This window comes from Piliocolobus tephrosceles, chromosome 3 (assembly GCF_002776525.5).
Source record: "Piliocolobus tephrosceles isolate RC106 chromosome 3, ASM277652v3, whole genome shotgun sequence".
Lineage (NCBI taxonomy): Eukaryota > Metazoa > Chordata > Mammalia > Primates > Cercopithecidae > Piliocolobus > Piliocolobus tephrosceles.
In genome coordinates, this window is record NC_045436.1 from 137,782,045 (window position 1) to 137,799,347 (window position 17,303).

A 17,303-nucleotide genomic window follows, 5' to 3' on the forward strand; every position below is an offset into this window, starting at 1 on the left:
TAATTGTTATCAGGTATTTTTGTGGGGCCTTATTTAATTCCATTGTTTTTCCTATGAAGAAGAGTACAATTTGTTTTATTTTTCAACTAATAAAGGACACACTTTTCATCTTAAAGCAATTTAAATACTAGAGATTGATGGTAGTGCTACTGGACAGAGAGGCATTTGAGGTTCGTAGGGTCTATTTCTTGCTTTTCGGCTTGGAACCTGAGAAAGATTTGACCTTTAGTCTTTTAGCATTGTTTCCAACTGTTGATTTTCTCTGCTTGAGTTACTTGTGCCTCCATCTCGCCTTTCGTAAAGGCTGATATTTGGCTGGGTATGTTGGCTCACGCCTGTAATCCCAGCACTTTCGGAAATCAAGGAGGGTGGATCACTGGAGGTCGGAAGTTCAAAACCAAGCTAGCCAACATGGTGAAACCCCATCTCTACTAAAAATACAAAAATTAGCTCGACGTGGTGGTGCACGCCTGTAGTCCCAGCTACTCGGGAGCTAGGCTGAGGCAGGAGAATTCCTTGAACCCGGGAGGTGGAGGTTGTGGTGAGCCAAGATCGTGCCACTGCACTCCAGCCAGCCGGGGCAACAGTGCAAGACTTTTGTCTCAAAAAAAAAAAAAAAAAAAAAAAAAAAAAAGACTGATATTTAACTTCAACTTCTAGAGAATTAAGAATTTTTAAATTCATTCTTATAAAAAGCACTGAGACATTTATAGGAAAATTCAGTGTGGATTGAAAATCATACTGAGTCAAGAATCAAAGCTTATAACGAATACGAAAACTGTATGAAATGAAACTCAATCATGAAGAAATATATTTTTCCATGACAGTTTTCCTACATGTCCAGGCCTTACAGAAATTGCAAAATCTTGTCTCTCAGTTCTGGAAGGGCACTGAGAGATTATTTGATTGAAATGTCTCACCATTCGTAAGGATTTGTGATTGTGGGGAATTAAGTGTGATTTCTTTAACTACTCTCCTAGCGCAGTAATTTGAAGTGCAAAGTCATGTGGGTGGGAGAAACCAAGGGGCCCTATTGGTAAGTTGTGCTTCTTCAAAGCAGATTTTCTGGGAAAGAATAATAATCATAAAATTATAATATTAGATTCTTCAGTATTCTCCATGGCGATGCTATTAGTAATTGGAATAAAACAATTTTTTTCTGAACTTGGATTTTAGGATAAAGAAGGTGGTTTTATGGTAAGGGATTCCAGTCAACCAGGCTTGTACACAGTCTCCCTTTATACCAAGTTTGGAGGGTGAGTAAACCTACCTTTTTTTTTTTTTAATAATTTAGAGTTTTTGCATGAACTTCCTATGTAGTTTATATGGATTCCTAATTTTCATAAAAAAATGCAGCATTTCACCATTAAAAAGAAAACCTGAACTTGATTTCTGAAGTGTATATACTGTTTTTTGTATTTATATTTTCAGTAAGTTTCACTATAGTTTTTCATATATATTTGTTGAGTATGGCTATAATAACTTTAGTAACATTCAACAAACATTTATAGTGAATGGTGCTGGTCACTAAGGATAAAATCATGAGCAAAGGATGCAGAGACCCTGCCCACTAGTAGGTTAGTAGATGCTAAGTCCAGTAACAGACAGTGATGGTAGTAAGTGCCATGTGGGAGGGTAACGTGTGTGTGTGTGGTGGGTTTGGCGGTGGGGGATGGTAAACAGCCCAGGCACATCTTGAGTTAGTCATGAACGCTCTCTCAAATGACATCCAGGCTGAGACCTGAGAGGTAAGCAGGAAAAACTCAGAGGGAGGGGACGGAGTGTTTCTGACCAGGAAATTGCCTAGACCTAGAGGGGAGAGAGGATGTGGTGAGTTCAAGTCACTGAAAAGTATGTTGTAGCTGTGTGGTAGAATGGGAGCAGAGTGAAGGGAGGAGAGAGAAGCCTGAGAGTTGAAGCAGAGGCAAGTTCATGTCAATGTCAATGAGTCTGAGCTTTACCCTAAGAGCAACAGGAGTCATCTTGAAAGCATTTTTAGCAAGAGAGGACTAGAGAAGATCTCTGCTCTAGAAAGGTACCTAAAGTTGAATGTTTAAAAGTGTAATTTATTCGCTATTGGCGATTTAAGTATTCTAGACATTTGTAAGTTTATGCAACAGCAGGAACAAAAAGCAGTAGCTGCTAATAGCTATTTTAAGACTTCCAACTGTTGTTAAGTGGAATTCATAAATGTTCTCTTTCAAAATCTCATGCAAAGGGCCATGTATGTTTTCAGTGAGTACTTTAAAAACTTTGACATGCTAATATGAAAGACAAAGCTAAGAAGAACATGGGGAAAGTAAAATTCGTGCCAGGAATAGAGGGAATCATATGGATAGACGCTGTAGTTGCCCTTGTAGAAAACACCTTAAGAATGAAGTTTTATTATTTCAACTTGGTTCTGACACATTTTGATTTTTGTTCTAGAGAAGGTTCATCAGGTTTCAGGCATTATCATATAAAGGAAACAACAACATCTCCAAAGAAGTATTACCTAGCTGAAAAACATGCTTTTGGCTCCATTCCTGAGATTATTGAATATCATAAGCACAATGCAGCAGGTAAGTGAGCTGTGAAAACCTACTTCAAATATAAGGTAGTGATTAAAATGATCAGATACTGCGATTAGTTCATTGTAGAATGTGGTTGATTTAAAATTACTGCATATTAAAGGAATGATATATACAAAGAATAATTAGAAATAATATCAAGCTTTATTAAAAGCTCTGTCTTGACCTTAGGACATGAGTTATTCCAGTGGTATATAGCAAATGTTCACATTACATTTATACACTGTTGGTGGGAGTGTAAATTAGTTCCGCCATTGTGGAAGATAGTAAGACAGAAACACCATTCAACCCAGCAGTCCCATTACTGGGTATGTACCCAAAGGAATATAAATCATTCTATTATAAAGACACATGCATGTGGGTGTTCATTGCAGCACTGTTCAGAATAGCAAAGACATGGAATCAACCTAAATGTCCATCAGTGATAGACAGGATGAAGAAAATCTGGTACATATACACCACGGAATCTGTGAAGCCATAAAAGAAGAATGGGATCATATCCTTTGCAGGGATATGGATGGAGCTGGAGGCCATTATCCTTAGCAAACTAACACAGGAACAGAAAACCAAATGCCACATGGTCTCTCTTATAAGTGGAAGCTAAACAATAAGAATACATGGTCACATAGAGGGAAACAACACACACTGGAGTCTTTTGTAGGGTAGAGGTTGGGAGGATGGAGAGGATCAGGAAAAACAACTTATGGGTACTAGGCTTAATACCTGGGTAATGAAATAATCTGTACGGCAAACCCCCATGACACAAGTTTGCCCATGTAACAAACTTGCACTTATAACCCTGAACTTAAAAGTTAAAAAACGTTCACATTTATGTGGTATATATGTCCTTGATACTAAAGTCCAAGATATGTCTATTTCAGAATAGTCACAGAAGATGCCAGATATACCAGGATTCAGTCCTATGCTGTAGGTTTCCAGAGACTAATCATATCCTACAAGTTAACCATCTTCTTGAATCTCTGGTACACGACCACCAGAGTGGGAACAAACTGAATACCAAAAAATAACAGAAACCACATTTATGAAAATTAAAGTTCCACAGGATTATATAGAAAGATTTCCAGCCTTTGACTTTAAAAATGTAACTGAGCAGGGATAGCCAAGTGCTTCACCCAACTTATGAAAAATTTTGAAATTTTATTGAAGGCACCCTTTGCAAAGCCTGTTATTTTGTGACTGTTCACCTTTTTTCAGGTAATAATAATGGTTATTTAGATAAAATGTATATACTATAAAGCTCACCCATTTAAAGTATACAATTCAGTGGTTTTTAGCATATTTACAGAGTTGTGCCAACTATCAGCATAATCTAAATTTTTTTTTAAAGAACATTGTCATCATCCCAAGAAGAAGTTTTGTATCAAATAATTGCCACCCCATCCCCCTTCACCAGCCCAGCCCCAGGCAACCATTAAGCTACTTTCTGTCTCCCTTATAGATTTGCCTATTCTGGACATTTCATATAAATGGAATTACAGAATATGTGGTCTTCCGTGACTAGCTTCACTGACTTAACATAACTGTTTTTGACATTGTCATGTTGTAGTATGTAGATGCATTCCATTCCCTTTTTTAAAAACATACATCTGGCGATTTCTCAAGGATCTAGAACTAGATGTACCATATGACCCAGCCATCCCACTACTGGGTATATACCCAAAGGATTATAAATCATGCTGCTATAAAGACACATGCACATGTATGTTTATTGCGACACTATTCACAATAGCAAAGTCTTGGAGTCAACCCATATGTCCATCTGTGACAGACTGGATTAAGAAAATGTGGCACATATACACCATGGAATACTATGCAGCCATAAAAAAGGATGAGTTTGCGTCCTTTGTAGGGACATGGATGCAGCTGGAAACCATCATTCTTAGCAAACTATCACAAGAAGAGAAAACCAAACACCGCATGTTCTCACTCATAGGTGGGAACTGAACAATGACATCACTTGGACTCGGGAAGGGGAACATCACACATCGGGGCCTATCATGGGGCGGAGAGGGGAGGGATTGCATTGGGAGTTATACCTGGTATAAATGACGAATTGATGGGTGCTGACGAGTTGATGGGTGCAGCACACCAACATGACACAAGTATACATATGTAACAAACCTGCACGTTATGCACATGTACCCTACAACTTAAAGTATAATAATAATAAAAAAAAGAAAAATAAATAAATAAATAAGAAAAATAAAAAAAATAAATAAAAACATACATCACAAGTTTACTGAAATAATCAGATAATATAAACAAAACGAACAGGGCTTGACACATAGCAATTGCACAATAACTTCTACTTATTATTGAGTCACAACCCAGAGCCTAACACAACATTTGTGGAATGCTTAGGTTCTCAGGCCAGCATACAAGTCTACATTTAACTCTTAAGTAAAATAACAGTTTCAAATTTAGTATAATAATGCTAAATGTTGAGACGGGATCAACCCCTCTATCTCCAAATATAGGGGGATTATCTTACCATCCACCTGTTGTGTTAGAAAGTCGTGCTTCATCTACTTATGGAAGCCAAGACACAGCCTAGATATGTACAAACTGTAGCTAAAATGAAGTTAAGGAAAAAATTTGCTGACAATATCACTAGGAATTCTAGACAATGTAAATTGCCATTAATGTTTATTGCTGTGATGGACTTCCTGAACACATTGTTAGAAATTGGTTTGTGGCCAGGTATACAAATAATAATTCGTTGTATGGATTTTGTTTATTATTCATCAGTTGATGGACATTTGGGTTGTTTCCACATTAGTTCTCTTATGAATAATGCTTCTGTAAACAGCTGTACACCAGTTTTTGCGTGGAAATAAGTTTTCATTTCTTTTGGGTATTTACCTAGTTATAGGTATGCTGCGTCATACGGTAACTTTGTGTTAAACATTTGAGGAACTGATTTCATATCAATTTATATCTCATTCTGTTGTTTTCTTTTTTGGTGTTTTTGCTCCCTAATTTTTTCTTCTGTATTCCTGTATAAGTTTTATTCTTCACTGTCACCTCAATTCATTCACCAAACATGTATCAAGTGCCTACTGCATGCCAAAAACAGAGCCAGACTTTGGGGAGACTGTGGTGGACTAGGTATAGTCACTGATCTTGATTTTCCGAGACCCTACCACTTGCGGGGAGACGGAGAAGTACATGATGATTTTAAATTGCTTTGAGATATCTTGTAGTAGAGGAAATACAGAGTGCTATGGGTGTTTATGGAAGAGACACCTCCTGTTTCTTATTTAGTGCTGTATGCAACTTGGGTTAAAAGATCCACACTGATTTCCAGTAGTTGGTATTCCGAATTGTTGCTATCTTAGAGCCCGATTTTTATGCTAAGATTGCTAATACTGAACTATGTCAGGTGAATAACTTTCATTTTTAGCAGGCTAATATAATTCCCTTTCATAGTTCAGCTCTCATATTGGAAAAGAACATGAAATAACTGTTAGAAACCTTTTAACATCCTTTAAAATATTTGGAAAAAGAGAAAGCTAGCATGGTGCCTGTTAAAACACTATAGTATTTAAAAGAAAATGTTTGTTGAATGAATAAAAGCATATAGCACAGTGCTGTATGTACACACAGAGGATGAGCAGTAAATGAATAAATGATGAATTTTATAAGTGAGTTTCCTGTAGCATGTGACCAAGCAGAATGATTATGAATGAGTTTGACTGCAACACTTTCTTTGATTATTAGGACTTGTCACCCGGCTTCGGTACCCAGTTAGTGTGAAAGGGAAGAATGCACCCACCACTGCAGGATTCAGCTATGGTAACTCTTATTTTGTGGTTGCATGAGCTGATTTTCCTTGAAAAGAATCCATTGTCATAAGATAAATTTGGATGTATACTATTTCACATACTGGAACTGTTTTCATAAGTTTGTAGTACGAGTTTTTAGATAATTATACTTAAGACCATAGCAGCCTAGGTATTATGTTTTCATCATTATTCATAATTCCATAGAAAACTTTCTGTCAGTAAAAAAATAAGCATTACCATGTTAACATCTAAAATAAATCAAAGCTCTTCCTGGTTCTCATCAGCTTTATTGGTTACAAGAACGTGAGTAAGGATGGAGGTAAGAAGGAAAGCTTCCAACTTAGTTGTCTTTGTCGCTTCTGACAAAAGCCTTTAAAACAGCAGATTACATTATTTCCAACTTGATGGAATTGAAAAAGAAAAAAAAAAAACCTGAGAAGGAAGAGTGGTAAAGAAGGAAGTGTTTGTTTGACAAAAGTACCTTTAACTTTCAGGCTATATAATTATTATTATTATTATTATTATTATTATTATTATTATTATTATTGTTAACGCTTGTGCAGAATTGTCTTGCCTTCTTCATTTCACATTGGTTAGAAGGGATTCATCCTCCCCAGCTTTGGCAGTTCAGATGCAGGTTTCAAGTCTCTTTTGTGTTTTACCAGGAATTATTACAGTGTTATCCTGTAATTCTGAGGTTGATCTGATCTTGGTTATAGGTTCTTTTTCCCATCTCTGATTCATGCTAAGTTTTCCTTTTTAAATATGAACATTTTCCCCTTCTGTCATGCAGAGAAGTGGGAGATTAACCCTTCAGAACTGACCTTTATGAGGGAATTGGGAAGTGGACTGTTTGGAGTGGTGAGGCTTGGCAAATGGCGAGCCCAGTACAAAGTCGCAATCAAAGCTATTCGGGAAGGTGCCATGTGCGAGGAGGACTTTATAGAAGAAGCTAAAGTGATGATGTAAGTGGCGATCATCTTTCTGGCTCACCTTTTTGTATTAAAAAGTGGCCCCTCACCAAAAACTTGGTAGTTTCTTTTCCTGTAGTAACTATATATATGTATGTCTTCCTTTCCAGGAAACTGACACACCCGAAGTTAGTGCAGCTTTATGGTGTATGCACCCAGCAGAAACCAATATACATTGTTACCGAGTTCATGGAAAGGGGCTGCCTTCTGAATTTCCTCCGACAGAGACAAGGTCATTTCAGTAGAGACGTGCTGCTGAGCATGTGTCAGGATGTGTGTGAAGGGATGGAGTATCTGGAGAGAAACAGCTTCATCCACAGAGATCTGGTAACCCTAGCCGCCCACATTCCCACTCATTGGCTGAATTCCTTTGTAACAATGGCTCAGCAAATGTGCAATGATGTATTAATAGCCAATGTTTGTTCTTAACAATTTTTCACCGTTATTTTTAAAGTTGGTAAATTTAACTTGCCCTGTAATTTTAAAGGAAAGATCTTTATTCAATCTAATGATTTACCTAGTTAATATCTCCAAGCAAGTTTCCATGTTTTAATGTTTCGATCTCCATAAGAATCCCATGAGATAGCTACTCACAGTGGATTCTCTTACCATCACTCTTGTACAGATGAGAAAATTAGCTTCAGGGAAGTGAAATGGCTTGCCTACTGTGATAAATAGGGAAGTTGCGGTTGGCCTTGACTTTCTAACTAGATCCCAAGTTCTTTTCCACCTCATACACTAGAAACAGAAACTATAAGAGAAATCCTTTGGATTTTTAAAAAAATCTCTCAAATCACTGGGAAAACATGGAGGTTCATGTTAACTTCTCAAAATACCAGTAAAAGAAATCTGTTCCCAGTTCTAAATTATTGTGATGGAGACAATTTTTCCCTTCTCACCTGTTCTCACTCTCTCCTCCATTCTTCTTTTCCTTCTGTTTTTCTTCTCTACCTGTTCTTTACAAATGCATATTAGCAGCAGTGTCTGGCCCCTGAAAATGATCAGCTGAAAATGCTTGTTTTCAGCATATCGGTAGCACTGTCTGTCCCCTGAAAGAAAATAATTCTTTCACCAAGAAGAGTATAATTTTCATTTGGGACTTCCTCCCGTATTTTAGTTTTAGCTTTCTAGTGATAAAGCATGGATACATTTCTTTTAGAAAGCAGAAAAACTTTAAGACAGGGTTTTTTTTTTTCTTTGAGACAGGGTCTCACTTTGTCTTCCAGGCTGAAGTGCAGTGGTGTAATCTTGGCTCACTGCAGCCTCAACCTCCCGGGTTCAAGAGATCCTCCTGCCTCAGCCCCCAAGTAGCTGAGACTATAGGCGCGTGCCACCATGCCTGGCTAATTTTTGTAGAGATGGGGTTTCGCTGTGTTGCTCAGACTGGTCTCAAACTCAAGCGATCTGCTCAAGCGATCTGCCTGCCTCAGCCTCCCAAGTGCTAGGATTACAGGTGTGAGCCTCTGCACCCAGCCTTAGCAAAACATTTTTTAAAGTTAGCAGTCACCTTAGACAAACATTGTTCTGATAAGTATTTTACAAATAAACTCGTTTAATCATAATTCTGGGAAGTAGATTTTCTTATTATTCCCTTTTTACATATGAGGAAACTGAGGTGCAAATAGGATAAAATAACTTACCAATGGGCAAGTGAATTGTAGAGCCAGGATTTGAACCCGGGCAGCTTGGCCCTAGGGTCCCTGCTTAATTACTATGCTATGCTCTCTAGAATTAAAGCATATTAGAGAGTTGAAGATTTGGAGATGGAACACTTGATTTCCTATGTGTGTTTTGGGATACTTACCTTATCTTAGATTCAGTTTCAGTGTCTGTAAATTGTGGGTTATAATGTTGTTTGGCTTCCAAGACTGTTTTAAAGATCACATTATTTGACTGGGGCAAAGGGCTTTGTAAAATAGACATGCTATAGATAACATCAGTTATTGTTATCATTATGTCAGGGATGACGAAGAACATCTCTGTCAATTGAAACTCGTGAACTAAGAACCTTCGTCTGTTTTGTCCTTACAAAACTGATAAAAACTGAATATCTACATGGGTGTGGCAGATTACACCTTCCAGACAGATGATATTTTGGCAAAAACGATTCTCATATTTCTGTGCCTGTGATATTGGTATTACTATGGTAGGTTTGTGTCACCCCTTATGGGAAACTTCAGGTGCTCTTGTCTCCTTGGTAAAGAATCCTGTTGACCATCCAGCGCAGGCATTGTGGAGTTGTGAAGTGTTTTCATAGGAAGATGTAGGCAGTCCAGGGAATGGGCATTAACTCTCATTTTATAACAGATTTTTTTTTTTTTTGAGACGGAGTCTCACTCTCCCAGGCTGGAGTGCAGTGGCGCGATCTCGGCTCACTGCAAGCTCTGCCTCCCGGGTTCACGCCATTCTCCTGCCTCAGCCTCCCTAGTAGCTGGGACTACAGGCACCCGCCGCCATGCCCAGCTAATTTTTTTTTGTATTTTTAGCAGAGATGGGGTTTCACCATGTTAGCCAGGATGGTCTCGATCTCCTGACCTCGTGATCCGCCTGCCTCGGCCTCCCACAGTGCTGGGATTACAGGCGTGAACCACCGCGCCCGGCCTATGAGACTCTTAAAATGCACTCAGCAAGAGGGAACCTCATATAAGTGCAATTGCCACATAGAGAAAATAGAATTATGAACAGTCAGGAAGAAAAACACATCTTGGTCTATGGGTTATGGTATTAAAATATTATTGGCCTGGTGTGGTGGCTCACGCCTATAATCCCAGCACTTTGGGAGGCCGAGGCGGGCAGATCACGAGGTGAAGAGATCAAGGCCATCCTGGTGAACATGATGAAACCCTGTCTCTACTAAAAATACAAAAAACAGCCTGGCGTAGTGGTGGCCGCCTATAGTCCTGGCTACTTGGGAGGCTGAGGCAGAAGAATCACTTGAACCCGGGAGGCGGATGTTGCAGTGAGCCGAGATGGCACCACTGGACTCTAGCCTGGTGACAGAACGAGACTCGGTCTCAAAAAAAAATCATCATGTCTTCCTTCTGAGAAATACCATGTCTTTCTATCAAGCTATTTTCTTGAACCTTGTAACCTTGAAGAATGTGCAAGAAAATATAAATTAAATAATCCACAATTGTATTTGACCAATTTTGTACATCATGTTATAATATACTGGGAACATAAATGAAAAAACAAACTGTATTCACACATAGCTGTTCTTTTGGAGACCGAGTCTTGCTCTGTCGCCCAGGCTGGAGTGCAGTGGCGTGATCCCTGCTCATTGCAACCTCTGCCTCCCAGGTTCAAGCAATTCTGCCTCCAGTCCCAGGTAGCTGGGGCTACAGTTGTGTGCTACTACACTTGGCAAATTTTTTTGTATTTTTAGTAGAGACGGGGTTTTGTCATGTTGGCCAGGCTGATCTCAAACTCCCAACCTCCAGTTTTCCACCTGCCTCAGCCTCCCAAAATGTTGGGATTACAGGCGTGAGCCACTGCACCCAGCCTGTTCTTTGACTGGGATGAGATGACCAATCACTGAGCAGAAATATTGGGTAAGAGATTGGTCACCCATCATTGTGATGGTTCATTTTGCTGATTGTGTATTATTAAGCTCACCTAGTAAGAACCGGATTAAGGACTTCAAGAGATGTTCTCATTGTCAGTAAGAAAATTGGATAGTTTAATAAGAGCAGGTCTGGGAGGGAGAAAAGTGAGTTGACCCTTCTATTAGCCCTTGTTTAAGAATGACAGTTGGCCGGTGTGGTGGCTCACACCTATAATCCTAACACTGGGGGAGGCCGAGGCAGGTGGATGAGGGCAGGAGTTCAAGACTAGCCTGGCCACAATGGTAAAACCCCGTCTCTACTAAAAATACAATAATTAGCTGGGTGTGGTGATAGGTGCCTGTAATCCCAGCTATTCTGGAGGCTGGGGCAGAAGAATCACTTGAACCTGGGAGGCGGAGGTTGCAGTGAGCCAAGATTGCACCACTGCACTCCAGCCTGGGCGACAGAGGCAGACCCTGTCTCAAAAAAAGAAAAAAAAAAAAGACAATTGGTAAAGATTATACAATAATGCCTTATTGCAAATATGACTTTCTGACCTGCCTTTCTGTTCATTTTTTCAAATACACAATGGAAATACTTCCATAGGGGTAAAAACAACTTATTAAAGGACATTTCCACCTCTGCAAATGTTGACTACGTTACACTAAATTTAATATGAACAGAACTTATATTTTCCTACTTAAATAGTGGAATTTTTAAACTAATATACCATCATAATGCTGTTTTCCAGGCTGCCAGAAATTGTCTAGTAAGTGAGGCGGGAGTTGTAAAAGTATCTGATTTTGGAATGGCCAGGTATGTCCAAGTATATGTGGTTTTAGGTGATGTTTTCATTTTTTTGGTGGAATTAATAAGTGTGGGAATAATTTGCAATGATGAAGCAGAAAGGAAATCTTGTTAACTGGTTCTCAGATTAAAATAAGTATGTATTGTGATGTTAGTAGTTCTCTCCACTAGGTGGTAGTATAGCCTGTTAAATATACTATGTTTCCTGGTGTGGATTTGATTTCTAGAATCTTTTGTTTTCACAAAAACATATTTGGTGGTGAGGTTCTTAGTATGTCCATGTCTGCAGTGTTTTTCTTCTCTTAATTTTTATAATTTAATAATATTATAAAATACCTTTAAAAGGTATTTAGTTTATTTTTTGTCGCTTCTTCCTCTGTCTGTCCATTCATTCATCCATACATCCACCCATAAAAAATCAGGTGCCTGCTGTGTGCCAGGCATAATGATAGGCTGAACCATATTAGAGAATAAGACCTACAAGTCCTTGCCCGCATGCAGCTTACATTCAGGAAGAAGGTGAATCAGAAGACCTGATAAAGTTACATAATTGAACAGGGTCGATACTGGTAAACTGTGGCTGTCAGTCTGACCCACACTTCATTTGGGTTTCACATTTTTAAATGGATGCAAAAATGAAAAGAATATTATGACAGGTAAAAAAAATCTGAAACTCCAGTGTCACTGTCCATAAAAATAGTGTGACTGAGACATAGCCTCGCTCATTCATTTAGGTGTTACCTGTGACTGCTTTCCCGCTACAGATGCAGAGTCGAGTAGCTGTCTTGAGGACTGTATAGCCTGCCAGATCTGAAATATGTGTTATCTGGCCCTTTACAGAAAAGTTGCCTGATCCCTGTAATAGAGATAATTTGGGGTGGTGCCGAGTGACGATGCAGGGCAAGAGTGAGGGTGGCTACTCCATCTGATGTTCAGGACGACCTCTTTGAGATGGGGAGATTTGTCTGGAGAGAAGAAGGTAGGAAGTAGCCAGTGTAGGTGAAAATAAAAGGATAAAATATTTCAGGTAGGAAGAAAAAGTGAAAAAGCTTGAAGTCTGGGACACGTCTGGCCTGCTCAAGGAATGGAAAAAGCGCCAGGGTAGCTGGCCAACGGGCAGCACCAGGAATGCTTATAAATGCAGGCAAGGACCAGGCCGTGTAGGGCCAAGTTTAAATCCTAAGGAAACTCAGGCCCAGGGAGATTAGAAAACTGTTACTGTCAGAAATGGGACCAGAACTTCCAACTCTTAGGATATTAATTAACCAGTGCTCTTTATTTACTTTTATATAAAGATACTATATATTTGGCAGGCTGTCGGCCACTTTCATATGTTCAATCTTCATATGTTAGGCTTTCAGAAAATCTGCACTTTTGTATCAACCACTCAAAAACACTCTTTATACCCTAAAGTCACACTCCCCTGGCTGACAGTTTGATCCAGCCCATAGTGGCACTGTCTGCCAGCCAGCAGCTGGCTTTGTGCTGAGTCACCATCTTTGTCTACAGAGCAAAGGACGTTTGTGCAATTCTTTGAAAATTTTCTCATAGAAGCTTTTAGAAATTAATGGTATATTCACACATAATACAGAAATACATTCCTTTTGTAAATATGTGCTGCCCACCTTACGGAAAGGGCTGAAGTCTTTTCATCTACCAACCCTAATCAAGGATTCTCCCCCAAAGTTAGCCACTGTTGCCAGTTTTTGTATGTTCTTCCAGAAGGACATAGTATGTTCACATAAAAAAGTTATATAGTATTGTTTTGAGTGCATGTATGTATGTGGGGATGTTATGTATAAATGCATACTCCACTGTTCACATGTGGCATATTTTGTGTTGTGTTGTTTTTTTTTTTTGTTTTTTTTTTTTTGCATTTGCTATTTTCATATGCTGTAGTTTTAAACTGTGCTCTGTGGAATTGTGAGGGCTGAAAGCCTGTGTGTTTCTAGATACTTGATACCACTTCCTCTGGAGCAGCTCTGCTTTAGATTTTTTACATAAGGGGCCTGTGGGTAAAATTGTATTTAAAGAACAGAATTGCTTACAAAGAAAAGCTTGCAAACTATTTTATGATACCTTGTCTCTATTGCCTTATAAAAAGAAAGAAAAACAGAAAAATCAAAGTGCAGATGGTAATGTGGTGATGCATCCATCTCATGCACTTAAATTAAGCTGAGAGGAAGTTGGAAATCACCAAGTGTGGCCACTGAGGTGAACATTTAGCTTCAACCGGATGCTTGTTGGACTTTAGTCAACTGTGTTTTTGATTGCAAGGGGAAAAAAATGAAAGAACAAGTAGAAAATGCAGATTGTTCTTCAGAGGTGTAAACCCATGGTGTGTCTTACTCTAGGTATGTTCTGGATGATCAGTATACAAGTTCTTCTGGTGCTAAGTTTCCTGTGAAGTGGTGTCCACCTGAAGTGTTTAATTACAGCCGCTTCAGCAGCAAATCAGATGTCTGGTCATTTGGTAAGATCCATGGTCCATATTTCCTCATGTCTGTCCGCCCTGAGAAGGAAGTGGATACATCCATTTGGTAATCCTTATTCTTTTCCAGGTGTTTTAATGTGGGAAGTATTCACAGAAGGCAGAATGCCCTTTGAAAAATATACCAATTATGAAGTGGTAACCATGGTTACTCGAGGCCACCGACTCTACCAGCCAAAGTTGGCATCCAACTATGTATATGAAGTGATGCTGAGATGTTGGCAGGAGGTATAGGTTTTTTGTGTGCTTTCTTTTTGAATCTCTTAGGGATTGGGCTTGGTAAATAGATAACATGCAGTCTTTATAGCCTAGTGAGGTGGTGCATGCTTTATAGTGATTTCAAGCTCTAGGTAGGAAGCCAACCCTCTCAACTCAAATTCTGAATAACGGGAAGAAGTTGTAAAGATGTGGAAAATGCTAATAACTACCTCAATACATTCAGGCTACTTCCTCACTCTCAAGTGGGACTCCTTCCGTAGTTGCCTGAGCTATGGACTTGGGGAATACGCCTGGAGAAGTAGCTCTTTTTTCACTGGGTCACTTGTAGAGTTGAAATACTATTTTTATACCAGAGTTGGTTTCTTTCTCTAAACCTCAACTTTCCGAGGTCTTTGGAAGTATTGAAATGTCACCTCCTAAAAGAAGTTAGATACCAAATGACTTCTGAAAGACAGTAACATTAGCTCATATGTATTATGTACCAAGCACTATACTTAGTGTTTTGGATTTAGTTCTCAAAACAACACTTTGAAGTGGAGATACTTTGACTGTGCCACTCTGTAGATGAGAAGATTAAGGGTCATGAGGTTGCTGCTTGCCTGGGGTCACTTAACTACAGAGCAGTATAGGCCTGTCTGACTCCAAAGTCCAGGGTCTCAACCACTGGCTGTACTGCCTCCCCAAGAGTTGATTGGGATGGGCATAGACATTCTGGGCAGGAAGTGGTGCTAAAGGGAGAGAGAACAGCTTGAGCAAAGGTAAGGAGGTGGTTATAAACATGCTGTTTGTGCACGACGGTGGAGATAGTGCCCCTGTTTAACAGACAGCCCATGTGAGGGATTTTGTGGGGAATAAAATTGGGTGACAAGAGGGTGGGGGAGTGGCAGATTTATAGGGCCCTATAAATTTGCAGGACTTGATTTCACAGGCATGTCTCTTGAAGAGAGGCATGAAAGCAGTGTCTTAGAAAGGTTAGCCTAGCAGCAGTACATGCAGGGTAGATTAGGGTAGAGACAAGACCCCTTTGAAGATGCCTGTATGTCCCAGTCCCAAAGCAGTGAAGCCTCTCTGTAATATGCTGTGTTTAGGAGTCGGAGCAGTGAGAGGTTTTTTGGAATGGATTCTGGAACCTACAGCTTCTCTTTGACTTTTAATTGCAGAAACCAGAGGGAAGGCCTTCTTTTGAAGATCTGCTGCGCACAATAGATGAACTAGTTGAATGTGAAGAAACTTTTGGAAGATAAGTGATGTAACCAGTGGCTCCCAGATTCCAAAGCGCAAGGAAGGATGGGCACTTTGTGGCTTTTAATTTATTGAGCACTTGGACATGTAGATGATTTTACTTGTAAAGTGGAAACACATAAAGAATTTGCTTCTAGACAGAATCTCCCAGAGTGTTTCCACTTAGAAACACTCTGTTGCCTTAGAAATGGTGATTAAAATCACTCATTTCTATTCATTCCTCAGGCACTTGAGTGACAGTTGTTTACCAGGCTCTGTGTATAGCCCCAGGGTTTGGCCATTTAGGGGTGCACACATGGGACCATGTTAGCTGATGCCAGTTGAAGGCCAGGGTATTTGGGTATTAGAGTCATGACCCAGCAACCCTTCTTTTTCCCTTTGACTTCTACAGAAATCTGGGCCTGAGACATTGTCTACAATTGGGTTCTAGATAAATCAGGAACCCACCTAAATAAGTACCCATCTTTTGTTTTGAAAACATCTCAGTTTTCAAGACTGCTCTTAGTATTACATGAACAATATTTGTATGCTGTGTATATTATAAATATATGTAATATATAAAGTTATATATTTATAAGAAACACGAGTTGTCTTTTAATTGAAACTTTTAATCCTGTAGTATATGAGCTCACCTTCTTAGGACTAGAGACTGTGCCTTACAGCTGTTAATTCATTTCCCCCTGAACATCAAATATACCTGAAGAGAAGAAAGTCTAGACTCTTCTATGAGTAACACCCCCTCCTCACTCAGGTAAATGTGTCTGGGGATGCCTGTCCAACTTAACCACGTGCATTTGGCCTATGTAATCCTGCCCATGGTGGCCGCAGCTAATCAGAATCAGATGGAAAATTAAACTAGGTAATCTACCTCTAAGCCTTAAGAATATTCCCTGGGGCACAGGCACTATAATTGGAAGTGCTGGGCTCTGGGGCAGAAGGATCAGGTGACGTTCACAACAAAGTTTGCCCCCACCTCACACAGGACCGGAAGCACCCCGAGTTGTGGAGGATCCAGGAAGCTACCAAGAGAAACAGCGAGCATGGTGTTCTGAGCTGCCTCCCGTGCGTTTTTCAGGAGGCCTGGTTGGACTTGGGTTCCTGGATGGGTGGGACTGTTGTACCTCACAGGAGACCCTGCTGTCAAGACTCTGTGTGTGGATTTCTCACCCTTAGAAGCTCTACTAAGACATCAATGGAGTTAGGGCCTGCCTTTTTTCCTCGTGAGCACCAAGGAAAAGAAATTATCTTGGTTACGTGAGTGCCAGCGAAAAGAAACTATATCAGTCACCCAGAGACTGTTTATTGCCCAACACGTTATTCTTGCTATGGGTGGGGTAACTAGCTGAGGAAGACACAGTGCCTTCCCTTCAGGAGTTCCGTCTCCTCTGGAGGCTGCGATGGTCTGCTCTGGAGCATTGGGTGAACACACAGACTGGCTGTGCTGGGCAGCACCTTCACTCTGACCCTAGAGAACCATTTCATTTCATCCTGGCCAGTCTAGAGTCTGTGCAGCAGGCAGTCCATCCACTGAAGGCTGTGTTTATTCTTTTCCTGTGCCCCTTATAATGGAAGAAAGTAAACTGCTTATTCTGAGCCTTATCACAATCTGCCACATTCCTTCTCGTCTACCTATTTAACCATACCCCCATGAC

The 17,303-nt window shown here is 39.9% G+C and overlaps 1 protein-coding gene across 4 annotated transcripts in view; it reads left to right on the forward strand.

Annotated features, from left to right (window-relative positions):
- Positions 1 to 17,250, forward strand: part of TEC (tec protein tyrosine kinase) — a 132,666-nt gene extending 115,416 nt beyond the window's left edge. For 3 of the 4 annotated variants that reach the window (XM_023224693.1, XM_023224695.1, XM_023224694.1), the window contains 9 exons: positions 1,177 to 1,256; positions 2,428 to 2,561; positions 6,312 to 6,386; positions 7,170 to 7,341; positions 7,458 to 7,674; positions 11,644 to 11,708; positions 14,054 to 14,172; positions 14,261 to 14,418; positions 15,570 to 16,237. In XM_023224693.1, the coding sequence (XP_023080461.1) occupies positions 1,177 to 1,256; positions 2,428 to 2,561; positions 6,312 to 6,386; positions 7,170 to 7,341; positions 7,458 to 7,674; positions 11,644 to 11,708; positions 14,054 to 14,172; positions 14,261 to 14,418; positions 15,570 to 15,653 (1,104 nt within the window). In that variant the 3' untranslated portion in view covers positions 15,654 to 16,237. Of the gene's footprint in view, positions 1 to 1,176; positions 1,257 to 2,427; positions 2,562 to 6,311; positions 6,387 to 7,169; positions 7,342 to 7,457; positions 7,675 to 11,643; positions 11,709 to 14,053; positions 14,173 to 14,260; positions 14,419 to 15,569; positions 16,511 to 16,633 lie in introns of those variants that run through there. The other variant, XR_002734200.1, reaches the window with a different exon arrangement.
- Positions 17,251 to 17,303: the final 53 nt, after the last annotated feature.